This window comes from Chelon labrosus, assembly GCF_963514085.1.
Source record: "Chelon labrosus genome assembly, chromosome: 3".
NCBI lineage: Eukaryota > Metazoa > Chordata > Actinopteri > Mugiliformes > Mugilidae > Chelon > Chelon labrosus.
Window position 1 is genome coordinate 26,990,524 of NC_140339.1, and position 27,951 is coordinate 27,018,474.

General features: G+C 41.1%; 2 protein-coding genes across 6 annotated transcripts in view; both read left to right on the plus strand.

Annotated features, from left to right (window-relative positions):
- The window catches only part of tjp1a (tight junction protein 1a), a 46,269-nt gene extending 23,642 nt beyond the window's left edge, over positions 1–22,627 (plus strand). For 2 of the 5 annotated variants that reach the window (XM_084541537.1, XM_084541540.1), the window contains exons 9-30: positions 1,800–1,939; positions 2,210–2,315; positions 2,602–2,752; positions 5,529–5,637; positions 5,747–5,966; positions 6,343–6,527; positions 6,881–6,976; positions 7,739–7,765; positions 9,938–10,020; positions 10,408–10,618; positions 11,461–11,561; positions 11,643–11,993; positions 12,890–13,141; positions 14,464–15,300; positions 15,446–15,528; positions 15,623–15,793; positions 15,916–16,022; positions 16,155–16,408; positions 16,744–16,892; positions 16,976–17,196; positions 17,823–17,927; positions 20,872–22,627. In XM_084541537.1, coding sequence (XP_084397663.1) covers positions 1,800–1,939; positions 2,210–2,315; positions 2,602–2,752; positions 5,529–5,637; positions 5,747–5,966; positions 6,343–6,527; positions 6,881–6,976; positions 7,739–7,765; positions 9,938–10,020; positions 10,408–10,618; positions 11,461–11,561; positions 11,643–11,993; positions 12,890–13,141; positions 14,464–15,300; positions 15,446–15,528; positions 15,623–15,793; positions 15,916–16,022; positions 16,155–16,408; positions 16,744–16,892; positions 16,976–17,196; positions 17,823–17,927; positions 20,872–20,966 — 4,054 coding nt within the window. In that variant the 3' untranslated portion in view covers positions 20,967–22,627. The remainder of the gene's footprint in view (positions 1–1,799; positions 1,940–2,209; positions 2,316–2,601; positions 2,753–5,528; positions 5,638–5,746; positions 5,967–6,342; positions 6,528–6,880; positions 6,977–7,738; positions 7,766–9,937; positions 10,021–10,407; positions 10,619–11,460; positions 11,562–11,642; positions 11,994–12,889; positions 13,142–14,463; positions 15,301–15,445; positions 15,529–15,622; positions 15,794–15,915; positions 16,023–16,154; positions 16,409–16,743; positions 16,893–16,975; positions 17,197–17,822; positions 17,928–20,871) is intronic. The other 3 variants (XM_084541538.1, XM_084541539.1, XM_084541541.1) reach the window with 3 other exon arrangements.
- Positions 22,628–24,578: 1,951 nt separating this feature from the next.
- fam189a1 (family with sequence similarity 189 member A1) overlaps positions 24,579–27,951 on the plus strand; it is a 92,477-nt gene continuing 89,104 nt past the window's right edge. The window contains exon 1 of the mRNA XM_084541761.1: positions 24,579–25,178. Coding sequence (XP_084397887.1) covers positions 24,930–25,178 — 249 coding nt within the window. The 5' untranslated portion in view covers positions 24,579–24,929. The remainder of the gene's footprint in view (positions 25,179–27,951) is intronic.

A 27,951-nucleotide genomic window follows, 5' to 3' on the forward strand; every position in this document is an offset into this window, starting at 1 on the left:
GTTGAGATTTTGGAATACGACAGTTCATTTAAAAAAAAAAAAGTCCTTCATTAAGTCTCTCTCAGCTTGAGTGTTCTTTGTTTATAGGCATCATGGTTCAACTTACAGAAACGTTTGTGTGAGTAATTGATTTTTATATTATATAAATATAAAGTAGTGTTAGTTATGTGTTTTTTTTTTTTTTTTTTTTTTTTGGGTTGTTAGTTTACAAGAGTGGAATTCTGGTTTTGGATATTTTATTTGAAAAAGATGCTAGTACATTTAATCATTTCTGTCGGGTGAATTTTGTTCTTTAAATACTGAAGGACTTGTGAATGAATATATGGCCTCGCTATGCAGCCACTTCCCTCTCTCTTTCCTATACCCAAACTGTATCTGTGAGAAGATTGAACAGAGGGTTCTGTCAAAAAGTGTTTGTCAGCGTGACGCCTATTTTAGAAACCATTCTGCAGCAAGGAGCAGCAGATTTAGACCACACTACTATTTCTCTCTCTCATGCTATTGCTCTCTTTCTCTCTCTCTTTCCCCCCTCTCTTTCTCATACTACAATTCTCCTTCTCCCATTACAATTCTGTTATTTATTACTGGGATGCAGTTCTCATTTACCCTACTCTGAAACAGTTCTCCCTGATGCCACTTCTGCTGACATAAAATTGCACAAGCCAGCTTAATTTATGTAGCAGAATTGTAGGGAAAACTTCTGGATAAATTCAAGGACCAAGAAAAAGACAGAACTGTGGTATTATAAATAAGTGCAGCTGCACAGCTAACAAGTTTGACCCTGAGAATCAGTCATTTGAGTTCAAGTGGATATGCACATACTTCCCTTGCATTTGGTTTTACAGAGTTTCCTTGTATGAATGCATTCACAGCTACATTGCATATTTTTGCTGCGCACTATATTTTTATGCTGCATGGGAGCAAAAAATGAAAGGCCAGACATGAGAGAAGTTGTGCAGTCTGAGCTGGTGGCACAGCCTGCACCTTCATGTTCTTGTACAAAAGCTTTTGAATGCAGCTCAAGTACTGTGCCAGAAGGCTGTCATGTGATCACATTGGAATTCAACCATTGTTTTAAGCAGCAGAGCCCTTTCACCCCCTGTTAGACATAACTTGCTAGACTCACACATGCAGTTTTTCCTTATTTATTTTATCCAGGTTAAACAGGATCTTGGGCTGAAAAGTATCCCAACTTGAGTTTATGTTGGGAGTTATGGTCAGATTTTTCTATTTCTGTCAGTGAGCTTTTATCAGAAAGGAGGGTGCGTGGTTGGTAATATGGGAGTTTTTATCAATCACTGTAACTTGGAAAATAAAACATAAGCCTTGTGTCCTTCTTTTGAACTTAATGAGTTTCTCGTTGGAATGCAGTTGGTCATGTGTGTGTTGACACATTACAAAGACTATACAATTCAAAAGAAAGAATAACATCCACCATTAAGAACACACAACTTTAAAGCAGTGCCGAATGTGCACACTATTTATGACGGAGCCGCACATCCTTATGTTAATTGCTTATTGTCTTTTCATTAAACTTTTTTGTTCATGTGCCCTATGACGTAATCCATGGTCTATGCTATTTCCTTTTGGGTTCATTATTATTGTCTGTCTCTTCCTGGTAAAGTCAGTACAATACAAAACTACCACTAAACACAGAACACATGAGGTCATTCTTACACCCGCTGTAAACACATTTAAGCTAGTCATTAATATAGTGTACCCGCTTTAAACTGGGATTGTTTATAGCACTGACAATCCACTCATACTCAACTGTCATGTGTTGTTTTTATTTATTTTAGCCATCGAAGTCGAGATGAGGAACGCATATCCAAACCAGGGTCCATATCCACACCGGTCAAAAGCATTGATGATGGTGTCTTGTCTCAGGCCAGCGACCAGGCCAGCTCCAGAGATGACAAACAGTTACCTCCGCTGCCTGGTAAAAGAAAAAAAAGAAAAACTTTATCCAACAACATTACGAATCACTGTATTTTTTTTAACATTGACTTCTTTCACTTCCTTACATATATGTGTCATTTAATTTATAGCCTTATTAAGGCAGATGTTTTCATTTTTTCAATTAGTGCCACATCAGTACCTACACATAGCTAGCTGTCTTTACCATACACGAAAGCCAATGTGATGCAGTTTTGAGTGTTCAGTGCTTTCTTTGTGTGTAAGTGTGACATTCTTCTTGTATGTGTGCCAGAACCAAAGCCAGTGTATGCACAGCCTGGTCAGCCTGACGTGGATCTTCCTGTCAGCCCGTCAGATGGCCCTGTACCCATTGCTGCTCACGATGACAGCATTCTCAGGTAAATGTCCCAGTTGTTGTCCATCAAGTCACTGTACAATAATGAATGCACACTAGGACTGTCACATATACTGTATATCTGCTGCTTATACTTACTTCAGACATAAGAATTAACTTTATTAGTCACTTGGAAATGTGATTTAGCCGATTTGTCTTATGCTTTTTGGCTTTGTTGTCATATCACGCTATGCTTGAACAGCTGGCTGAGCTTTGTGTTATTATTTTTAGATCTGTGATTTGCTGACCTTTTTACTTAACTCGATTTCTCTACCTATGTTTTCCTGTAGACCAAGTATGAAGCTGGTCAAGTTCAAGAAGGGAGAGAGTGTCGGCCTGCGGTTAGCTGGAGGGAATGACGTGGGAATTTTTGTGGCAGGAGTTTTGGAAGACAGTCCTGCAGCCAAAGAGGGGCTGGAGGAGGGGGACCAGATTCTCAGGGTATGCTACACTCCATTACTTTAACAACAATAAAAAAAGAAACGTTTTTGCAAGGTTTTTATTTCATTTTATTTTATTTTATTTTTTAAGAGGCCAGGTTGTTGTGTTGTCTATGTACTGTATATGCTTCCCCAGCTTTTAGATGTGTGCATATAATTACTGTCATTTCATTTTGCTAATTTAACGGTTTACCTCCTTGAGAATACAGCTCAGTGAATAATGAACCTGTAAAAAGCGTGTCCTAATAGAAACTGGCAGTTGGAGTTAGGCCATATTATACAACCTCTTGTTGCAATGATTTCCATCTTTCATAAAACAGGGCAGTGACTAAATGGAAATCAAACTGTCCTGAGTGGTTGCTGTCCGATTGACAGTTGGGTAGCTACTGTTGAACAGTTGCTTAACCGGTCTGTACAGCTTATTGCTTATCTAAGGTGATTTATTATGTCAAATTGAATTGAGTACGGTATAGGCCATAATGGTTCAATACATTTTTTTCATTAATTAATTAAGATAGCAAATGTTTGAGGACGGAAGGTGAAGGCAAAGTGACTGAAAATAATTTGTCCAAACAAATCACACTATAGTCACTAGGATAGGGCTGACTGTAACATAATACTGTAATAACACTGTTATAGCTGTGGTTAAAAACACCACACACACCTGTGAATATATTGGAAGTTGCCAGTTGTTTGGCAAATAGGAAAATGTAACATACCACCCTGTATCATGTACACCAACCCTGGTGTACATGATACATATTTTAGAGAGGGAAACTGTCACAAAGGCAGCTATTGTTAAAGTAATGAGTAACCTCATTGCTGTATCCTGGCTTAGTATTTTGTACCTTAAATGACATTTCTAAACTATTGTTTTCAGAGTTCAGTCACATATTTTTTGTGAGTATTAACGGTTACACATTTTTTCACTTAACTGGAAGTGGGAGGAACATCTGGTGTTATTGTAAAAATAGACAAGCCTTAGCTGCCCACACTAACTTAGATAGTAAATGGTGAATCTATGTGATCCATGGCCACAATAGGTTTACTTCTGTGTAGAGATCTTGGGAATACAGTACAATGTGTCAGTCTATGAGTCATTCCCAGGCTGTGCTTTATGTCAAAACTCTCCTTGTTTCCAATGTGAGGACACAATAGAGGTCCTTTTTCATTCTGACCTCGGAACAGTTGACTGTCTGTTTCACTGGACACTAGAGAAACATTGTTGTTGGGATGATGGAAACCCTCTTGATGTCAGCGTTGGATCCATTCTGACATGTTTATACGGCAGTGTCACACTTGCTAGTAGTTCAACTTACTGTGCAACAGAGGATGGGTCCTTAGCAGTGATGCTAATGTCCTGTACCAATACTCAGCCATGCCAACAATAAATGAATTGTTAAAGGAATGAAATACAGTGGATATTTCAGTACTGATACTTAATGTTTGTTACATAATCGGCCTGGTTGTAATAAAACTCATATTGGTCATATTGGTTTCATATAAAATAATCCTCATACCTGACACATGGCAGATTGACTTGTTTACTGTAGATTCTCCAGCTGCTGGAAACAGCTGCTCATCAACAACAGATGTTCGTAAATACAGTTGCATAAACTTTAGCAGTCTAGGAAATCCGTCAGTGTTAACTGATACTGCTAACATGGCCTTTTACTCAGAGTGGGGAGTGACGCTGATATGCTTCATCACTTTAGTTTTAATGTCATCTGAAACATGTAATCAGAGTACTTCTGCTCCTGGACAGCTGTTCTCTGCTGCTTGTTTATGAGCCATGATAATGCTTAAAAATGTCTTGGCCTTGGATAGCTAGCTGAACCACAGAACCCACAATCCACAACTACCATAGTTAGCAGTACCAGGTAGGCGACTTTTCCCTAACTTGTTGGCAAGGAGTTAGGATCATTTTACACTTTATCCAAGCCTTATGGAGCATCGCCTCTAACTTCACCATTATTAGTTAATAAGAAGCTCAACCTGGTGGCACAACTTAGTACTACAGAAAATCTATATTAATTTTTTTGACAGCTATACTGCCTGTCTTTTGTCTTATTACACATTTATGTGTTTTCTGTTAACAATTATTCATACAAGTACATCCTTGGTACTTAGCTCCATTGTTTGCAACATAAAACTAACCTCCACAAATCGTGTGGATATGATACACAGATCTCTTTTGTCACTGTGTTATCACCTTCTGTTGATACTTGAAACGTCTTATATTCCTCCCACCCAACACTGTAGCATGTCCTCCCCACTGAACAAACACATCTTGAAGACTTCCAGTATATTGTTTTCCATCTTAAGGTGGCTTCCCTTTGGCCACTGTGTGCTAGTTGGAGATAAAGACGTCAAGCCCTTTTTTCTGGGAAGGATAAAGGTGTCTTTCTGAGGTTCAGTGACTCAGTCCATGTGTTTCTGGTTCCCCTGCTGACCCACAAGCAGAGTCAATAAACAGCCGTTATTGTGTTTAGGACAGCAGCAGGAGACCAGGGGTAGGCTGCTGCCCTGCTTCTGTTTTCCTTTCTTTTTTTCCCCCTGTATTCTTTGAGAAAGCAACTGAGTGAAAACAACTCAAGTTTTTTTGTCAAAGAAGAAATGAAAGTTGCGGAAAGGCAAAAGTGTGAGCACAGTACACTTTAGCCTTGCAGCTTTCAACAGTTCTTCTAATTATTTAAAAGTTCTACTAACCCTAACCCTATTAAAAGATTCAAATTTGCTTAGTCATCTAGAACTTTCTTCTACTGCTGCATCTGCAGGTGAACAATGTGGACTTTGCTAACATCATCCGTGAGGAGGCTGTGTTGTTTCTGCTGGATCTCCCAAGAGGAGAAGAGGTTACTATTCTGGCCCAGAAGAAAAAGGATGGTGAGTGATGGCAGCGTGAAGTACTGTGTTCCTAAACATATCGGAACCAAACTTTAAAACCTGATCTTTAAAACTTGAATCATCTCTGTTCTGTTCTGTTTTGCTTCAGTGTATCGGAGGATAGTGGAATCAGACGTGGGTGACTCCTTCTATATTCGGACACATTTTGAATATGAAAAAGAGTCACCGTATGGGCTGAGCTTCAACAAAGGCGAGGTGTTCCGCGTGGTAGATACACTCTACAATGGCAAGTTAGGCTCGTGGCTCGCTATCCGTATTGGCAAGAACCACCAAGAGGTTGAAAGGGGCATCATCCCTAACAAGAACAGGTAAAAAGATGTTCAAGGTCACACCTTTTAATGCCTGTACAGCTTGTTGTGGCACTTCATGAATGGGCAAGGGTAGAGGCAATGGGAATTAGAAGCATTGTGGTAGATCTGAGAGTTAGAAGGAAAGGTTTCATTTAAGCATTTGCTCTGCTGCTCCTTTATTCTGTTTTTTTTTTTTTTTTTGTTGCTTTTTGCACATTTATCATGATTTATACTGTTCATAATTTGAAGTTAGGGTTTCATCAGTATGTCTTCAGTCCGTGAATCTTCCTCACAACTGGACACCCATTTACAACCCAGTACTGTTTAATATGGTAGATTGTAGTTTTGACTGAACTCCTTTCAGCTGACCTTACACCTACTCTTTCCTGTCTAGAGCTGAACAGCTATCCAGCGTGCAGTACACTCTCCCTAAAACACCAGGGGGTGACAGAGCAGACTTCTGGAGATTCAGAGGACTGCGAAGTTCCAAGCGGAATTTGCGGAAAAGCAGGGAGGACCTGTCAGCCCAGCCGGTTCAGACCAAGTTCCCTGCCTATGAGAGAGTAGTGCTGAGGGAAGGTAAGAGTACAGAGGCCAAGGCAGTTGCAGCAATAACTGCCTTGGCCTTCATTATTGTAGGGCAATCATTTACAAAGAAATTAACAGGTTTATTACAACTGATACAAGTATACAGCTGTCCCTTAAGCTTGGTCTTAGATCTCCAAGATCTTTGTAAGCACTGAACAATTGTGAATTTGTTGGTACTGTATGTTAACATAAGAGCACAGCATAGATATTTGAGTGCATGAGTAATGTAAAAAGACTGTCAGCAGCATTGTTTATGCACCGAACGTATCCTAATTTCAGAAGTGCAGTTGTGTAAGTTTTACGTCATGCTAACCATTGATGGTCTTGATCCTGTTCTAACACAGCTGGGTTCCTGAGACCTGTAGTTATCTTTGGGCCAATAGCAGATGTGGCCAGAGAGAAACTGGCCAGGGAAGAGCCAGACATTTTTGAACTAGCAAGTAAGTAATAAAAGAACCTGTCTCCCTCTGTCCAATGTTTTGTGTAGTTTCCTACTGTGTGTCTTGGACTGAGATCAGACTTTCAAGCTACCCATTACGGTTACTTCCCTGTTGAGTGTATGTCTCTTGTATGTAGCGTGCATATTTCAAAATTCAAATGTAGCTCTAAATGTTTGTCATTATTTGTAAATGCTCTTTGGAAGAGGGGTAGTGTAGAAAGGTAATGTCTTCTACTGATCATATACTGGATCAGATGATAATACAGTAAATACATAAGTGAAATACCATAGGAGTGTAAGGACAACCTCTGCTTTTTATATTTGGTTTGAACCTACAGACAGTTGGGCCCATAATATTTGCCTTGTGAGTTTCTCTTTTGCCAGTAGTAGTCTTACTACTACTAATTATTCCTAGTTTGGTTCAGTAAATCTGTTGATCAGATTAGTCAAGTGTTGATAGTTTCTCTCTTCCTTTCCCCTGTTTTTCTTTCACTCTCTCAGATTTCAAGTAGAGCTGAACACTTGTTTTAATTTCAGTCTTCATCCACCTCCCCTTACGTCTTCAAATTCCAAGCATCTTTAGTGTGTGGTTTTCATTTTAACATTCAGTATTGAATTTCAATTACTTGGAAGTGCACTACTGCACATGCCAGCGCAACCAAACACACATTCAGATCTCACCCACATAAAACAGTGTTTCCATTCCTTGATGTTTTGTTTGCACCCCTCCAGTGATGTTTGTGTAACTGTATTTTCTTTTCAGAAACACAGCAACAACAAGGAGGGGAAAGTATGTCACTTAGTGTATCAAATTTTTATTTCTTTTATTTAATTCAGTGAATGGCAGATCATCTATGAACTAGTGTTTGGTGGCTAGCTCCCTATTCTGTAGATGTTTAAACAACAGCTGTTGCCTGGTTGATGTATACAGGGGAATAGCACTTAATTTAATTTTCTTTTGTTACCACATTTGGCAGTGAGTCTCCAATCATTCTATTTCAGCAATAACACCCAGTATTGCAAAACTAAAGACAGAAGACATGAAGAAATGTCGTACTGACACATAGTTAGTGCTTCCCAGACACTGAGGTGATTTGGAGTCTTACTGTTTTTTCTTTTTCTGCGAGTGGAGTCCAGTGCTGAAATTGAACTTAAACAAAAATAACATAATATCAATAAAAACATATCAGATCAAGGTTGAAAGTACTCTCATTGGGGAAGATGTCAACACTGACCAGCAGGCACTTTAACTGTCAGATACTTTAAGTCTCATATTTAATTAAAATATGACTAACGCAAAGAACGAACATTTGACACTAGTCTACTTAGCTGTGTCAGTGTGATAGCTTCTCTTGTCCTTAGTTATATGAAGAGATTAGTCAGTGTAAAGTTCTGCAAACAGAAACAATCATATATAATTAAATTCAGTGGTATTCCCCTCCTAAATGCAGGTGTATTTATGCAGAATGACAACAGCAAGGCTGCATGTCAAGCCGTGCATTTTAATATGCAGCAAAAAATGAGATGTGTATACTTTCTTAAAAGTTTGACAAACCCCATGTACACATTAATGGAGAACATAATAGGAAGTGGGAAGAAATTACTGGACAAGGAATATTTAATTTTTAAATATATATGTATATATATCTTTTTTTTTTTTGACTTCTCTACCATCTTTTTACCATCCCTATTTGTTCATAAATTAAATCACAAAAGTACAAAACAAGAAACACAAAATAATGTGGCTTGGAAATGCCAATTAAATGTGGATCTTACTCAGATTTTAAGATCGTTCTAAACCCCATTCATCCATTTTTTCCCCCCAGTCCATTAAAATACACCATGATGGGTCCCGTTTTTTAAAAATACCCACTAGACTAATCTCTAAATTATCTCTGAAAAATACTAAATATTATCTATATTTGTGAGGTCTTCATATGATAATGTGAATCTCTGCTTATATGTAGTTACTATAAAATTGTCTTCAAGTGTGTGCAGGACCAAAAATGAATTGACATAAGAAAATATTTGCTATTTTAAGGCACAAACTTCAAACTACAGTGAAAAGGGGGCATGCGCTAAAAGTGTGGTGCTATTAAGTTTCTTTATATGATGCTGTCAGTGTTGTATTTGTGTGTACGTGTCTGTCACGGTCTCATTAATGCAATGAAGTGATGGAAAACCAGTAGATGTCTCAGTCACTATCAAAAATCCCCCCTTAAATTGCAGAAAAACAGAGCCAAGCTCACATGTAGTGGTAAACATTGCTGCATATCCTTGAACCTCTGCGTGCATGGCTATGTTTATTTGCTCTTCTTAGGCATCTAAATTATTTTGATAATTATGGCCAGTGTTTGTGGATCATAGGTCCTTTTAGAAATTAAGCCTGGCCCCACCATGTGTTAGAGTCTGTACAATACTGAACATCCAGCTCATATGACTGCCCCCTTTTGAACCATGTGTTTCTAGGCAGGAAACCATTGCTTATCTTTGTTTGAATCATGAACTCCTCTCCACATCCTTGCTTAAATTCTCAAGGCTTACAATGACACTGTAGTCTCATTAATCCAAAATGACCCTCCTGCTCTTGTATGTGCATATTTAATGCAATGTTCCTCACATAACACATTTCCTGCACCATAATTTATACTGCTACATGCACTTGCACACACACATATTCATTAAACACTAAATTCCATCTCCTAAAACTACCCAAAATACCTAATGACTGCTGCATGAATTGGCTGCTGTCCTCATTTTGTCTTTATTATTGAACTGTGTCCATAAACGTACACTTGTCCGCTCCTATGCGAAGATTATTGTTCTGTAATTAACCGATCTATTTATGGGAGTCGACAACTGCACGCTAAAAGGATGTCTAATTGGGGCACAGTCTGTGTTTATTGTCGTTGGTCTCTTATGCTGATGTGATGCAGTGACAGTGTCCGTTTGTCTCCCATAGAGAGTGAACCCAGGGATGCAGGGACCGACCAGAAAAACTCTGGCATCATTCGCCTGCACACGATTAAACAGATCATTGACAGAGTGAGTGAGATACGCACCCATGTTGATATAAAAATATGAAAGACACAGAGTAAAATGTATTTTGACAGATTTGTTTTCGTAAAATAACGATGGTAAGGACAAAAAAATATGCACAGCTCACTGCTGCCCTCTGGTGTACTGGATTCCTTAACACCATCAGGTGCCCGAACCTCAGGGAAGTCATGAATTTTATTGTGGCAGGTTCACTTAAGAAAATCATCAAATCTATTCAATTTACCTCAAAATCTGCTGCACCCAGTATGTGGAAAAAATAATGAGGGCTGCATAGAATTATGGCTTTAACAGGCATAAGTTGGTAAGTGCTTGGTATATGTCAATGTCGAAACATTAACAAAACATGTATGTTGTTGTTTTTTGTGTATGAAGGACAAGCATGCTGTTCTGGATATCACCCCCAATGCAGTGGACCGTCTGAACTACGCTCAGTGGTATCCCATTGTGGTGTTTCTCAACCCAGACACCAAGCAGGGCGTCAAGAACATGAGGACCCGGCTCTGCCCTGAGTCTAGGAAGAGTGCAAGAAAGCTTTATGACAGAGCCCTCAAACTAAGGAAGAACAACCACCACCTTTTCACCAGTGAGTTCAGTGGGTGAAGTAGATTATAATCCACAAATCTGGAGAAGGACATGGTTTGATTGGAAAAGACTTCTCAAGAGGCAAAGACACATTTCACATGCACTTGACAGTCGAGTACTGCAGCGTTGGAGGCTGTCACAACACTCCACTTAGGCTTTGCTTAGTTCTGTAAAAGTCATTACAGATGCTTGTTGAGCACTGTCACACAGTAACACCCCCCTAGGCCCTTCACTCAGTATGTGCTCTCCCTGTCAAGGAAGGTGCTAGGACCTTGCTTTAGGAGCATCAGTTGATGGAGTCCTAGAGAGCATTTCTCTTTGCTCACATTTAAAGTATATACATACGTTCTTCACATAATTCTCTGCCATATAACACATTACATCTGTGCCTCTACATTTATTCGATCCATCCATTTATTTGCATTTATTATTTTTAAAGTCCGCATATTATAATCATATTCTACAGTTGTGTACACGCATGATGTCGACTATAAATGAATTCACCAATTATGCATGAGACAAGCAGGTCTCCTTTAAATGGATGGACAGCATTCCACGATTGGCTTATGTACTTCATAAAAACATGATCTTTAGTTTATATTTTACTGTTAATGCTTTTTATAACACCTAAAGTGTCCTGCAAAGTTTAACTCTGTCAAATGGAGAAAATGTCAAAGCAGCAAGAAATGGTCACTAGAGTCCTTCAGAAACATAGTGTTGAACATCATTTATGGATCAGAATACCAAAAATGATGTTTTATTACTGATGAATGCTGAATTAATTCTCATTTGACTGGAGAGATTTGTTTTTGTTTTTTTGTTTTTTTTGCTTTGTGCATTCAGCAACCATTAACTTGAACAGCATGAATGATGGCTGGTTTGGAGCACTGAAAGAGACAATCCAGCAGCAACAGAACCAGCTGGTGTGGGTTTCAGAGGGCAAGGTAAGACATGCACAAACAAACCAACACGTAGACTGGTATGGAGCTTTTCAAATTCCATCTTCAAATTTCATTCTTTCTTAGGCTGATGGGGCAACTGATGATGACTTGGATATCCATGACGACCGCCTCTCCTACCTGTCGGCACCAGGCAGTGAGTATTCCATGTACAGCACCGACAGCCGCCACACCTCCGACTACGAGGACACCGACACAGAGGGTGGAGCCTACACCGACCAGGAGCTGGATGAAACGCTGAATGATGACGTGGGTCCGCCCACGGAGCCCGCCATAACCCGCTCCTCAGAGCCCGTCCGTGAGGACCCGCCTGTCATCCAGGAGCCCCCAGGCTATGCTGGCTACCAGCACACAGTGCAGCCGGACCCCTTGAACCGCATCAACCCAGCTGGGTTCAAGGCACCAGCGCAGCAGCAGGTAGCGTTTCTGAGAGCTGTACGTCTTCCCTGTTGTCTGGAGGACGTGGTGTGCGTTAGAAGGGTTTTCTGGAGGCGCTATTGAAGGCACTTTTTTATTTACAGTTATTCCGTCTAACTACTGTTACACAACAATATCAGTGGGAAAGTGAAAACTTTTGTGGTCAGGTATTTATCTCAATATATATATAAATATTATATATAATATATATCTATATTTATGATATTTATTTTATCTATTTGCCTCAATGTGTTTGTTGATTGATGTTTGTGAGCGTGTTTTTTTATTTTTGAAAAGGAGAAGTTGAGTCAAGTTTTACTCTGGTACTCTGTATTACCACAAGCTGTCTTATCAGTGCGACTGTTACTAATGTCACTGGGAGAAAAAAGGCATATGTTTGTCCAAGTGTCTGTTCAAGTACTCACCTATGTGCACTTCCTACCTTTGTTTTACCTATGATTGGGACTCTGACAATACGACACCAGAAAGTATTATGTGCATGTTGGAAATGCCAGTGTTAATCCCGTGTACCTGTGAAATGTATTTATTAATACCCGATTGGCAGTTGTGATATCTAAATCTATCTTTGTCGTCTCATGATGTGTTAAAAGCGGAAAAAACTGCTGTATTGTAACCGTAGAATTAAAATCCAATTAGTGTTCTCTAACGATGAAAACTTGTCCTGCTGCTAATTCCTAACCCTCACATGCCATTGACTGGTCTACAGCTACTGTTAAATGTGGAGGCGGGTGATTGGCTGTTTGCATCAGTGTTAAACTGTAGGTACAGATGAGGAGCAGGCCATTGTAGGGGGGCTCAGAAGCTAGTGACACTTGTTAGTACTGCACCGTAGTGTGTCAGCGCGTGTTATTAAACATTTCTGAACCACTTCACAGAAAGCAGAGGCCGCTGCCATCCCTAGCATCTCCCAGCAGCCTGATCCCCTGACTGAGACAATGCCCCCTGCTGTCGACGTTACTGTAAAAACTGTAGGCGCTCTGAGCTCTGATGTGGCTCCTACAGCTCCCTACAGCCAGCCAAGCCCCATCCCAGAGGCTGGCTCGCTTAGGAGGCCAACCCCTGAGCTGTCCCCTCAGAGCATCTCACCCGAACCTCTGCAGCCTGGACTGGCCAGTTCAGAACCAAAGGTATTCATCTGATCGTCAATGGACGCTTCGGGACCTGGTCCGGCTCGGCTCAGCTCGGCTCGGCTCGGCTCAGCCTCACTCGGCTGACCTCCTGTGCTACTGCTGCTGCCTGTCTACCTACCTGCCTCCTGCTGCCATGCTTCTCTCTTTCTCTTTCTCTCCTTCTGCCCTGCATGTCTGCTGACCACAGTGCTGCCCAGAAGAGACAGATGTCTGCGTGTGTGTGTGTGTGTGTGTGTGTGTGTGTGTGTGTGTGTGCACGAGAGAGAGAGAGTGAGGCTGTTCAGGATTGTTTATTTGTGTGTGTGTGTGTGTGTGTGTGTGTGTGCACATGCCAGAGTGCAAGCGAATGCTGGTAAACAACAGTGGGCTTGAAGGTGATGGCTGCACTGATATCCCGGCAGTGAGAATCCTGCAGCTCTCACTGTTGCTTATCTTCTTTGCATGGCTGCAACATGTTTGCCTCATTCTCAGTTAAGCACTAGACGTAGATCTGTTTGTGCTGTATTTATCAGTGCAGAATTTACTTGTAAAAGTAGCCATTCATTTTCTAACCAATTTATCTACGTTCTGCCCAGCATGTGGCCACAGGCAGGGGAAATCTGGCCATGTAAAACTTAGATGCTCTTGAGATTTGGATGGATAATTAATGGCTACTTCTCAAATATTGGAATTTTAAATTTATTTATTTTTTTACTTTTTTTATTTGGTACATTGAGTATGTGCTTGTATTGTTAAATATTGTGGATGCTTACGTTGCCTTATAATTGCAACAAGACAGTGGGTGACATTTGTTTTAGTACTACACATGTATAAGTGCATGTGTTACGAGAGAAGAAACCACAGCCCTGTATTCAAAATTTATTTACTGTGTGTATGTATATACATATATATTTAGGTTTACCAGTACAGATCTATATATTACTTTCTCAGTCCTAAGATAAATGGATCCCATTGTTTTGTTGCATCTTATTTCAACTTTGTTGTTCTTTTATCTGTTTAATTTTAGTGATTAATTTACACTTGCAGTGTGATGTACATTTTGATGTTTTTAAGCTGCAACATTTGGCCGTGCTTCGATTTCTGTTTAATATAATATCTGACTAGTAACCCCTCCCTCTCAGTTTCTCTATTTCAGGTCTTTCCCTTCTTATTTCCTCTTCTGCAATTAATTTAACGGACTTGTTTTAAAGTTTCTTTTAACCTTTTACCGAATTTTGTCTGTCCAGTTTTCATGTCACATATTTTACATTTCTGCACTGTTGTAGTGGTTCCTGTGCAGCTTTTAACCCTTTTCTTTGTTGTGTATTTTTTTTCGGTAGATGTTTCAGAAGGATCCGTACAACACAGACAACACTGGGAGAATGAGTCACAACGCGAAGCCAGCGACTTACAGCCATCAGCAGGGGTATCACTCTGACCAGCAGCCGTACAGAGATTACGACCACCCACCCAGTCGGTATGATGTCAGCAGCAGTGGAGTCAGCAGTGGAGGCGGTTACCCAGAACAAAAGTACCGTAACTATGACTCTAACCCACCGTACGAGAACAGTGTACCCCACTTTGACCAGCAACAATGGAACCCCTACAACCAGTCACTCTCTACTGCCAATTCCCAAGCCTATGATCCCCGTTTGCCATATGGTGATGGCCCAGATTCCCAGTACACCCCTCCTCTGCGCTATGATGAGCCCCCACCACATCAGGCTTTTGATGGACGGCCTCGTTATGGTAAACCCACAGGTCCAGGGCCTGTTCGTTATGATGACCTTCCACCTCCCGCTCCAGGATCTGATCTGCACTACGACCCAGATTCTCACCTGAGCTCGTATCCATCAGCTGCCCGCTCCCCGGAACCCGCTGCCCAGCGGCCTGCCTATAACCAGGGACCAACTTCACAACAAAAAGGCTACAGACCTCAGCAGTATGACTCTACCGCTCTGAACTCTGAAACCAGCCCCACACCATCTCCTAAGGCACAAGCCCCCTCACCTTCCCCTGCTGACGTTCCGAAACCTACGGCTATCAGAGATGACCAACAGGAGGATGACCCTGCCATGCGGCCGCAGTCAGTCCTGACAAGAGTCAAGATGTTTGAAAACAAACGCTCTGTGTCCGTGGACCGAGCCAGAGACACAGGGGATTCATCTGGGAACAAGGTAAACTGTTTGACTTTGTGTTTATAATTTATGCTTATCCAGTTACAGAAGTTAACTTGTACATGTGCTTTTTCAGCGCATTAAATGGTGAGAACTTTCAAATTTGTTATTCTACTGATAAGGTTCACTGTTTTTGCTATTTTAGGCAGCTGATTTACCCTTGAAAGCAGGTGGAGTCATCCCTAAAGCGAATTCTCTGAGTAACCTGGATCAAGAAAAGACTTTTAGGTAAACAATAGTTGTTGCTCTACCTTTCTTCTAATGTTTTGCTATTACTTCTCCCTGCATTTCCTTTCTTAACTGTATTGTTACACCTAATCAGAGCACCAGAGCCGCAGAAGCCTCAGTCCAAGGTGGCTGATGACATTGTGCGCTCCAACCATTACGACCCTGATGAGGATGAGGACTACTACAGGAAACAGCTGTCTTATTTTGACAAACTTCAGACTGGCCCCACCAAACCACAAGCACAAACAGCCCACAGCTACCCCAGGTGATGCTCCCATTGATATTCCCATGCATTCTGGATACTTGTACAACTTTCGTCTCTCTTAGAGTGTAATTATGCCATTTTACTGGGAATCACATATATTTGGTTTTGATCTTGTGATATAGGACGGAGTCGGTAGAGAAACCCAGTCCAGTGGAGAAAAAATATGAACCAGTTCCCCAGGTGATGCCATCTCTGCCACCAGCCACACTGCCCAAACCCTCAACTGAAGGTAAGATTTATTCTTTCCTAGAGAAGTTACATGGGTATGCTCATCACACTATACATAAAAAAACATAATTTCACACAAATACAGACATACACACGCACTACCAAAGTGACACACACTCTTTCTCTTTCACAGCCAAGCCTCCTGCCCGAGAAGACACTGTCCAGACCAACTTTCTGCCTCACAAGAGTTTCCCTGAGAAGTCTCCAGTTAATGGCACAAGTGAGCAGCCTCCAAAGACAGTCACTGGGGCTCCACCAACATCTAGCTACAACCGCTACGTGCCCAAGCCCTACACCACCTCTGCCAAGCCTTTTGCACGGATGTTCGACAGTCCTAAATTCAACCACAACCTTCTTCCCAATGACAAGCCTGAGAGTGCTCCAAAGGTAGGCATATTTTGGCCAGGGGTTGTACAGCAGTGTAAGTCAAATACTGTTAAATATGTCTGTAAATATTCATAGTCATCCATGCTAGGGTCTATCAAATACAACAAAGACTCAGTCCTGGTGTGGCTTCTGCAGCTGTCATTTTGTGATGGCCCTTTGTCTTGTGCTTTATATCGTATGCTGGTGCAGTGTAATCAGAAATGGCAGATTTCAATCTACACAATTCCACTTCTGGTGTAGAGAGGACAAACGAGGTCAAAGCACTTCCCAGCAACAAGGAAGGGCTTTGTACAAGTCAATAAAATATCACATTTAACTCTCTTGCATTTGATCAGGGTCAGACCTCTAGTCCAGTGAAGCCTCCCCCAAAGCCCCAGAACACAGACCATGACAGCGGCCTGGACACTTTCACACGCACTATGGACCACAGACCCAAATACCAGTACAACAATGTCAACGCTGTGCCTAAGGCCATCCCTGTGAGGTAACAAACTCTGTCTGGGCACATTCAATTAATGCTATTTTGTTGGATATAAAAGTGTGACAGGAAAGATATTTGTTTTCCAGCCCCAGTGCCCTGGAGGACGATGATGATGAAGATGAGGGCCACACAGTGGTTGCAACAGCTCGTGGTATCTTTAACAGTAACGGTGGCGTTCTGAGCTCCATTGAAACAGGCGTCAGCATAATTATCCCACAGGGTGCCATCCCTGAAGGTGTGGAGCAGGAGATCTACTTTAAGGTCTGTCGAGACAACAGCATCCTGCCACCGCTGGACAAGGAGAAAGGTAACTCTTGCAAAAAATGGAAGGATGAAAAAGCCATTTTCTATTTTAAAGTTTAATTGTGCGTAAGATATCCTCTAAAGTACTGTACTTACAGACAATCGCCAATTACTAATGTCCCTGCTGGTTTAGAGTCTATAATTGATACTTTTTATAATACATATTTATGTATAATATAATGTCACAGTGTAGGGGTTGCTTGCTGTGATGGATCTTCTGAGATTATTACCTGAAACTGCTTCTATTTTTGGTTTCTTACACTTTAAGAAGTCTAGTTCTTCCATTAAAGTCTATATCAGTCAAGTTCAGTTGAGCCTTCACTGTGCGGCCTGCTTATATTTCTCTTGCTGTGTCATGTGACAATGAGATCACATATGAGCCCTCTGTAGTCATATTTGTTCTCAGGACAAAATAGCGATACAGTGATCTTAAATGTAGAAGATTGTCCAGCCCTAATCCCGATTGTGTCATTCTTTGATATGAATCAGTATTATCTGGTATGAACCGGGCTCCTTTCAATAGAAATCCTACATCTACTTGAACTGTAGGATAAAAATATTGAAGCCTGTGTGTGTACATTGTTGTTATCGTGTTGAATTTAAAGACATGCTTTCTGTCTGTGTTTACAGGAGAGACTCTGCTCAGCCCACTGGTGATGTGTGGACCTCATGGCCTCAAGTTTTTGAAGCCTGTGGAGCTACGCTTACCTCACTGTGCGTCAATGACCCCTGATGGTTGGTCTTTTGCTCTAAAATCCTCCGACTCCTCGTCGGGTATGCTGTGCTCTCTCTGTTCTTCCGGGGTCGTTTGGGCTGGCTGTGTGAAAAATTGAGGGTTTTGGTTCACTGTTAAATCAGCTTTTACCCCTAGTTTTTGATTTTCCTTTTTTCTATCAAACATTATGATGGGAAGAGAATCTTCTAGATATAATGATTATCCCAATGTCTGAGAATCAATCTAGGGGGAAAATCTGTCTTTTTTTTTTTCTTAATTATGGTTTCTGGTTGATTCATTTTCATCATATGCTGGTTAACTTATCCACGCAATCTCTCATATGCTGTATCACCATTTCTTTCACATCAGTGATATTCATTTAACCTGTTACAAGTGCAGTTTGTCTCTCTTTGCTTTTTTAATCATCTTAACAAGTTTCTCTCATTTTAATCACCATGCATGCGTTGGATGTTTGGCCGTATAGTGATTCACTTTCTTCATGTACAATGATAATGCATGCTTCTACTCAGAAGGATTTTTCTCACATAGCCACCCAAATCCTGACCTGAAGAACAAACAGCTTTCATAGATTTTTCATGGAAATAGGGACACTGTCATTGCCAGTAATTCCTATCATTATCCTGCATAAAAAGAAGACATCTTGTTATCATATCAAAGTGCAGCTCTCTAAATTTAGCTTCTGTCTTCCAATGTGTTTGACTGTAGCTTTAAGGTTAATTTGTTTTTCAGTCTTTCCTCTGTAATGCAGAATCTGGTTGTGAAATTCAATCAGGTGAAGCAGAAACAGATGCTAATAAATCAGTTTCTCACAGCTCTCAGTGGCTGCAGGAGAAGTTGAATTTAAGTAAATATCTTAACAAAAATCTTTAGGAACACATATATATAATTTACATGGTTACACCTTAATCACCTGCTCATTGCTTTAGGCCTCATGCACCCAAAACATGTGAGTGACATAACAGTACAGAGAACAGATTTTAAATAGCTGACCACTTAATACATTTGTTCAAAACCACATAATAGAATACTGTCAAACACTAAATTCACAAATCATTTAGGACACACGAGATAAAAGAACTACTCACAAATCAACTTCATGGAAATCAAAACCAAGATAAACTGCTTGAAGGAGGATGTTCTTAAATCTGTAATACAGTCAAGCAAAGTGGGTATATTTAATCTGAGGAAGACCTGAGGTATATTGAAAAGCAGAACTTCTATTACTTCTACTTCTAAGTATAAGAAGAACAGAACAAAACTGTAGAAAGTAACTAATGTCTCCTGTCACTTGTCTTAACTCTGTCCTTGTCGTGCCCTGTCTTCAAAAACAGTGGTAATTTTGGCAGTGGTCAGGATTAGCTGTTAATTAGCCTCATTTTAAGGATGAAACTCGAAGGGCTGAATGAGATGTCGGCTCTCTCTGTTGTCCTTCTGAATTGTGGGAGGATTATCAGGCCGTGCCGTAATCCTCTTATTGTAAAGCAAGGCCACTCTCCAGCCTCCTCCTGTCCCCCTCTGTGGTTTTCTTCTCACTTTGTTTCCCTTCTTCTCCTTTTTACTCCTCTAAGTCTCTGCATCTTATTTCTTCTACGTGTTATCTGTACTGTGTTTTCTTATTCATAGTGATCTCACTGTGTTAGCTTAAATACTTCAAACAGAACCACTGTGATACAGTTTAGCACTTTATAATGGTTGATTTTTCATCATGAAGAATAGCATTTGAAATTGTAATCTGTGGAAACTTCAATATCATCTTAACATCTGTGACATTATAGGTATATTGTAGTGTTCAACACGTTCAACACACGTATGTGTGTACTGTTTTAATTAGTGAGGTCATCATTTATTTGCATTCATTTAAAGATACACCTGTACACACATGCATACAAGTACTTTCACATTTTTACATATTATACCTTGAGGATACACTAGAGTTGAAGAAATTCATTCAGAAATAATATCTGCATTGATTTGTTATTTTTAAGCAGAAGTTAATAGTTTGATAATCTGAGCTCCTTAAACTTGACCATGCAGGTAAATATCTACTTGAAAACATCCCCATGGTACCTTTAACATCATTATAATAATCCACTGGGATTTGTGATATCAATTCTTGTAGTTTGAGCAAAAACTGCACTAAAGAAATTAGTTTGATTTTCGAGAAAAAAAAATGATTTACTTATTTTTCAAGCTAATAAATGAAGGAGAAATCACTCCTATTGACGTAAAGTTCATATACACAGGCTAATATTAAGGAAAGGAGAGAAGAGACACACTTTTTTTGTTTCAACGCCAAAAACCTCCATCAAACACTAGAGATGCAGAAATCCCTTTCCTTTTAAATGAGTCATATTTGCATATCCATTAACTCTAGAACTGGAGAATGTTGAACACATCTATATATTTTCAATACTTCATTACAAAGTGTTGTGGATAAACCTTATTTAAAAAAAAAAAAAAACATATTCAAAGCAAATCTATTTTGTCACATGTACAGTAGACAGTGCACTCTATCAGTGGACCTCTGCCAAGCTGTCTCTGCTGTCTCTGATTGATTGCTGGAACTTTGCTCTTGGCACAGACCTGTGTGTTTATAATTGCCGTTAGACCCAGACCTCACAGTGACTGAAGTTTAATTTGCAGTCTAAAAGTGACTAGGGACGATCAATAAAAATATGAAACAGTTTTCACTAGTCTCTTGTGCCACTGCATTCGGATCTAGGCCTCAAACATGCGCTCAACACAGCTTACAAAGTAGATATTGTCAGTGTTTTTTTATTTTTATTTATTTTTTTTGACCAGTAGTTCCTGGATTTTTTTTTTTTTTTTTAAAGGTTTGGTATAAAGAGTATTGTCTGGTGCTCATGAAATGTATTCCAGCATGAATTTTACATAATAAGCAGCTGTTATCATTCATCGTCCCCTCCATCTGTCTGTCCTCAGGTGACCCAAAAAGCTGGCAGAACAAGTCTCTCCCCGGAGACCCCAACTACCTGGTGGGAGCCAACTGTGTGTCTGTGCTCATTGACCACTTTTAAGGATGGACCAGCCGGTGTGATGTTACTGAATGTGGAACCGTGGGGAATTAAATGAAGAAGATGGACGCGCGCATAAACACACACACACACACACACACACACACACACACATAGTGTACATACACTGACGGATGCACTCCAAACATACAAACCCAACACACAAAGGAGCATGAAGAAGACCCAGTCAGTGCTGTTTACTGCACCCGTGGATGAAAGCGAGATGAAGGCTTTTCTTTAAACTCTTCCTCAATTTGAAGTTTTGATGTGAAATGAAACCTTTGATGCATGCCCCATGTCACTGAGGACTGACACTATATATAAAGCAATGTTTAATGTAATTCTTACATGAATATAAATGGATGGATGGCTTTTGAGGCAACATATGTGCTTCAAAGAAATCTGTGTCAGTATATTTATGCTATATATGCCTCCAGTATATATAGTAGTATAGAGAAAACTTACTAAATTTTTACTCATGAATTCAATTATCAGTCCACATCTTTATCTCTCAGTTCCTGGGGCTGAATATGAAGAATTATCGCCATGTTTTTTTTTCCACATTGAGGGAATTTTATAGAAGGCTTGAGGCAGGTGAAGAAATTTGCAAGTATCTGGTGAAGGAGATGGCAAAACATGAGCTGGATATGAACCCGAGTAGCACACTTAAAGAGACGTTCTTCCGTCACTCCTTCCTTAGTTCTTCCTTTTCCTACAGTAATACCTTGTAGCTTCCTTTCTTACCGAGCACCACGTCTCTCCTTCCTGCCTGAGGGAGATCTATGCATGTTCTTTACTCAGGTCCAGTAGCATCTACACTTCCTTCCTCACATCTCTCTGCCTCTCCTCTACGCCTCTCCTTCTGTCCTTTTCTCTCTGTGCACTCTTGCACTCACACACAAATAAGCAGTGATGCCTTATCTGCAGATTATTCACTTTTCATTAAAAAGATAAGTTATGATAAATTATGGTATAATGTCATTTGTGTTGCCATTTTTTGTGAACCCACTGTATAAAAGAAACTTGGGTTTAGCACACAATAACAGTTGATAAAGGATAACAATGGTATGCTCTTCTTTTATCTGCTATGCATTACTTAAAAACAAAACAACAAAAAAAATGAAAAGAAGTGGCTGTAAATAAAGCTAGCATATTGCCTTGTTTCTTTCGTTTGTAAATGAACTTTTTGTATGTCTTTTGTTTTTGTATAAAACTTAGAGAAAACATGTTTTAAAAAGCAAAGGAAAGTGAGCACGGTTATCTTGATATTCTGGAGATACCCTGGAGCCTTGGAATTGTAACGTAACAATAACACACCACACCTTTTCTACCAACATATTGACGCTATGTTACAATAAGGTCTTTTTGTGGCCACGTATGGATCAGGAACTTGGCCTAAAACGCATTTAAAACATGTTCTTTTGGAAGGGTGTGCTCTCAAAGTGTCCCCCTCACGGATTTGTGATACTGGATGCTATATTGTGTGCCCTTAAATGTATTTTTGTACTAATAGACAATATATGATGTATGGCACACCAGTACTGTTTTATTTTTAGATATAACACAGCTTTAATTGGATATTAGCTCTTCACGTGTGGCTGATTTTTTTTTCTCCTCTGCAACACAATTTTAAGTATACCACTGTATTAATAAATAAAATCATTTTTAAAATAAAGAGTGTCTAAGGATTTTGTATAACCTACAAAGTTAACTTCTTCTTTTCCTTTTTTCTAAAATAAGCAGCGGTGATTGATGATATTTTTTCGCCTGTGCTGTTCACAGCTGCTATTAGACTTTCTATTACTACATACATCATTTTGGTTTCATCTATAAAATGTCTGGAAAAATGTTTTCAAAGAGCTTGTTCCCTCCAGCCGAGAGTCCAAAACTCAAAACTATCTAGTTCCCTGCCACACAAGATAAAGTACAGCTCCAAACTCTCTCCTGTTTGCTTGAGACCATGCACTTTGGGTAGTTCAATTTAAAAATCAAACACCAAAACAGTAAGTATGAAAGTTGTCCCTAGTTCATTTTGTGGTTTAGCCAATCTTTTGCCTATTGTATATATTTCAGAGTGTTGATCGTTAGTTTACCTGTGATAGACTGGTGACCTGTCCAGGGTGTAGCCCGCATCTCGCCCAGTGCCAGCTGGGATAGGCTCGAGCCCGCTGTGACCCTCCAGAGGACAAGTCTTTACAGAAAATGTATGAATGATCATTAGTCAGCATAGGAATACTGCATCACCATGGATCACCGCTAGCCGGCGCAAGTGAGCTGTGAATAAGTCTGCCACGCAAGGTCAGAAATATTTAAGTCCTTCTAAGACAGAAACCAACAAGTAAGAGAATCAACGCAGTCAAATTTGTAGTTTCCGGTTTACCTGAAGGATTTAAAAGCCCTGCCACTACATCTATAGAGTGCAGATCATTCAGACACGTTCTCAAAAAATATGTCGAGAGAACTACACAGTCCTAATTGATGACAAGTAGTTACACAATGACCAGGTCCTTGGAGGATGTAAGCAAGATGGGTCCCAAGATGAGTTCAAAAATGACTAGAAAGAAAAAACTTTTATCCGATTTTCTGTTAACCTGTTTTTATTTGTGGAAAACGCCACCAGATCTCCTTAAAAACAATCATGTTAGATTGATCCCTTTTAAAGCCTCAAAGGTTTGGAACCACGGGGCCTCACAAAAGCACAATTGTGCAAACTCAAACCCCGTCAAGACTTTTTTTTTCTGTTAATTAATGAGCAGCAAGTCTGACTTCTTGGTGCTCTCATGGCAAAATCCTCCTCATACCTGACAGGACCGGCCTGCACGGTGAAGGGCAACACAGAGCCAGTGTTAAACGACAATGCAGCCCGATATGCTGCGTGTGCAAGACACTGCGGCTGCTGCTGGGGCTTATCAGTCACGTTAAAGCTGAATCCAGCAGGACTTAAAATTGTAATTTCTTTAATGTATTTTTTTTTTTTTTCAACTAAAGAACATTTTTAAAAAGGATGTATTTTTTTTGTCCAACAATGTCTTTTGTTATATGATGATCCTCATCTGCAGATCAGGACCCACCACGTTCTCATCCATCACCAGCAGCGCTAACAAATCACAAGCAATTTTTTATTTTTTTTTTATGTTGCCTTACAGTAGGACCCCCCCTCCCCTCCCTTCTTCACAGTCGTAGTAAAACAGACTCCGTACAGCTCGCCGCCATGTACACGCACGGAGTGGCACATCTCCAATGCGCAGTGTGCATCTCCTGTCCTGGCTGTGAGATTTGCTGTCGTCTGTGAAAACCACGGCTGGTGCCTCTCACAGAGGAAGAAGAAGGAGAAGAAGAAGCGTTGCTCACTCAGACCTGCGGGTATTCAGACACTCAGAGACCATCAAAATTAGCGTGATCTCAACCGTTTACACGTTTTTTCCCCCCTCTGCGTTTTAATCCACGAGGAGTGCGTGCACGTTTGAACACTCGTCTCATCCAGGCTTCATCTCTCGCTCTTGAGTTGTTGGGAGAGCCTGCACGGGCGAGCATGACAGCATGACAATGGTGCAAGGCTGGCTGACAGCAGGATGATGCGTTTTTGGTTTTTTCCTTTTTGCGCTTTGACTTTTGAGGAATGGGATCTCTGCTGGGGCACTCACCGAGAACTCCGGCGGTTCATTTTGTAAATTTCGACTTGAACATATTCGTAGTTTCTCCGTACGTGCTATGGTAAACATCTGGTGCCTGGTCCAGTCCGCTCTGCGCTCACCTTTCTCCTCCCATCAGCCGCAGCGCACCTCTAATTGGAGCGAGCGTCTTAATTGATGGAGATCATCCACGTCGGACACTGACCTCGAGTTACACCGTTCACCAGCTCACTGCGGGCGGACACGCGGCGCTTCCGCTGTTATTTGGATGCTATTGTGCTCGTATTCTACACCTGCATTCGTCTAACTCGGCTGGTCTTACGCTTCATTGACAATGCCGGTGAACGCGCTGCCTCGCGGCGGCAGCAGCAGCATGGGCGGCCCGGGGTCCCTGAGCCCGGCGTCGTTGTCCCGTAGTCTCTCCCGGCTGAGGGAGTACCGGACCCGGACGAGGATCATGTTGGCTCTGGGGGTCTCTCAGATGGTCCTCGGGAGCCTCATCCTGGCTGTCAGCTTCGCAGCTCTGGCTCTCACCACATCACCCAGAGTCCGGCACTCCTGTCCCTTCTGGGCAGGTTTCTCTGTGAGTACAACAATGACACAGTGCTTGTGTTTGAATCAGTCATCATGTAGCCTAAGTTTTTCCCATCTTAAAGAAAGGTGGAATACTAAAATCATAAACCTACTGAGAGACTAACAGCAAAACCTGGAGTTAAAACAGTGATGCTATTTAAACTGGGTGCAGTGATTTCAAAGCGGTCCAGATGCTTGAGTCTCATCCAGAGAGCTAAATTAATTGTGCCAATGCCATGAAAAAAAGGAAATGAGGTTTCTGAATGAATTTTAGAGGATGGAGCCAATCTTTTGCAATTAGCTGCGGATGCAGAGCCTCTGTGGTAACCAGTGATACCACACACAAAAACACACACACACAGGATATTTTTAAAACTACAGTACTCTAGTCTTTCATGAGCGTACAGTATGATACCTTTGGAAGAATCGTTAACTGAGCTGTTGTTTTCCTTTATGTGAAATGTTCATGCTGGCCCCTGTTAATATTTATGAATACACACTTCCTTGATTTTCTGCCAGAGACCCGGAGCAGGCCTGGTCCATTAATTATAGAGGCAGTGGGGCAGAGTGCATGGGTGAGGGGAGGTCTGTGGCATCAGGGCCATCTGTGTGTGCACGTGAGAGAGAGGGGGGGTAGAGGCAGAGCATGTGTTTTTTTGCCTGTTTGTGCGGGAGTGTATAGTTACAGGGGAACGGCAAGTAACCACTGGGGTCGGAGTTCAAAGGTCAAAGCACATTCTTGATCAGTGCCTCGAGCTGATTGGTCAAACGTGTGGAGGAGGTGTTACTGGTCTGTCAACCTTTGTGTTATCTTTGGGCACGGAAACCTGATGCATCATTGAGACCTGATACAGGGACTCAGAAAACATCATCAAGTTCCCAACTCACATATGTCAGAATGTTCAGAATCACCTCACTGTCCGTTCCACCAAAATCACATAAACGAGCCTTTTAGAACTAATGGGAATGTACTGCAACTGTGCTCACGAGAGAACAGCCAAACATGTTTTTCACAAGACAGTATGGTTGTAGATTATATCAACAGACGCTGTAAACTCATAATAACAAATAAACGAATCGGACAAAATAAATAGAAAATAATGTCGGTGAGCAGAAGGTCAGTACTGGCCGAGTCAGTTGTAAACAAAAAGCATAACCTGCAGCAGGAAACGTCTGCCACAGTGGTGCCAAAATCCAGATAGTGCGTCTGGGACCAGCATCTGGAGACTCATCTGAGGATGGAAGTGATTTACCTTCAACCAGACAGGGGCAGTCACTCTTCCCCTCTGAAACCTTGAGATTTCTAAGAATAATATTTTAACTAACTGACCCTTATAGTCAGGTCTGTCATTTGGTCTTATGTGTCTTAATACACCCACCAGGCATAACATTATGACCACCTTCCTAATATTGTGTAGGTCTCCCTTGTGTCTCCAAAACAGTTCAGCTCATCAAATGGACATGGACCTTCTGAGGGTGTCCTGTGGTGTCTGGCAACAGAATGTTGTTAGTGGGGACCTTTGGGTCCTATGGGTTGAGGGGATCGATCCCCGGAATGTGCCACATGCCGAAGTGTCCTTGAGCAAGACACTGAAAGGCGCTGGTGTGTGAATGTGTGTGTGCTTGTGTGAGCGAATGGGAAGATGTGTCTGTGACTGTAAAGCGCTTTGAGTACCAATAGGTAGAAAAGCGCTATATAAAAGCAAGGCCATTTGCCATTTACCATGTCTAAGTAACAACAACATGGTCAATGTTATTCACTTCTCCTGTCAGTGGTTTTAATGTGGTGGCTGATCAGTGTATAGCAGAATAATGTGCAGCATGATTTGTGTCCAGGAGCTGACGTGATATTTTGTCTTTATCAAATATTTTGTTGTGAAAAGCAGCATCTCCATCAGTTCGGACAGGAAGCTTTGCACGGGTCTGTTGTTGTATATCTATCTATCTATCTATCTATCTATCTATCTATCTATTTTGTATTTGAATGCAAAAGCTTTGCTTCTTGTATAACTGAAGTTTAGTGGAGTACAGTGTTCCTTCTCTCCTCCTCTCCTGGTGGCAAGCCAAATGAGAAGAATTAGAAAGGCGGTCGCTATATGAATAATCATCCTAAATGTGTAGGCTGGTTGAGGTCTCACCTGAGTTCAATGTATTCTCAGTGTCAGTGTCACCAACGTGGCTCTTTGAGCGAGAACATGGAGCGCTGCAACATGGAGCCTTAATGTTGAGGTTCCTGCCGTGTTGCTCAACTAAGCTAATGAGGACGGTGACAATAATTCACCTTCACAACCTATGAGTGTGTGTGTGTTTGTGTCTGTGCGGGGCTGTGTGTGCTCTGCAGGTGCTCTGTAGGTGCATTCACCGTGAGTCACCATTAAGGATCCCTGTGTGACGACTGGTGCTGTGGGATTTCATCAGAGTCGCCGTGAGAGAAAGAGTAATCTTGACTTCCTACAAAGAGCGACGACTGCTGAGTGCAGCCTGGCTGTCCCTCCTCTTTCAGCAAACACATATACACACACACACATCAGCAACATTAACACACATTTACCATCTCAGTGTTCTGCATATCATTTGATCAGTCTCCCTCGTCCCGATTTTCCACACTCTGGACAAAAGCTTTTTCACAGCTTTGATGTTCAGAGTCATCTTTGACAGCGCGATATCACACAGGCACATTTAGATATGGCTACACACACACACACACACACCATTGGCCTACGACTAATCCTCCAAATATCTTGCTCTTTCTCGCATCAGCGCTTGTAATCATCCCACACTCC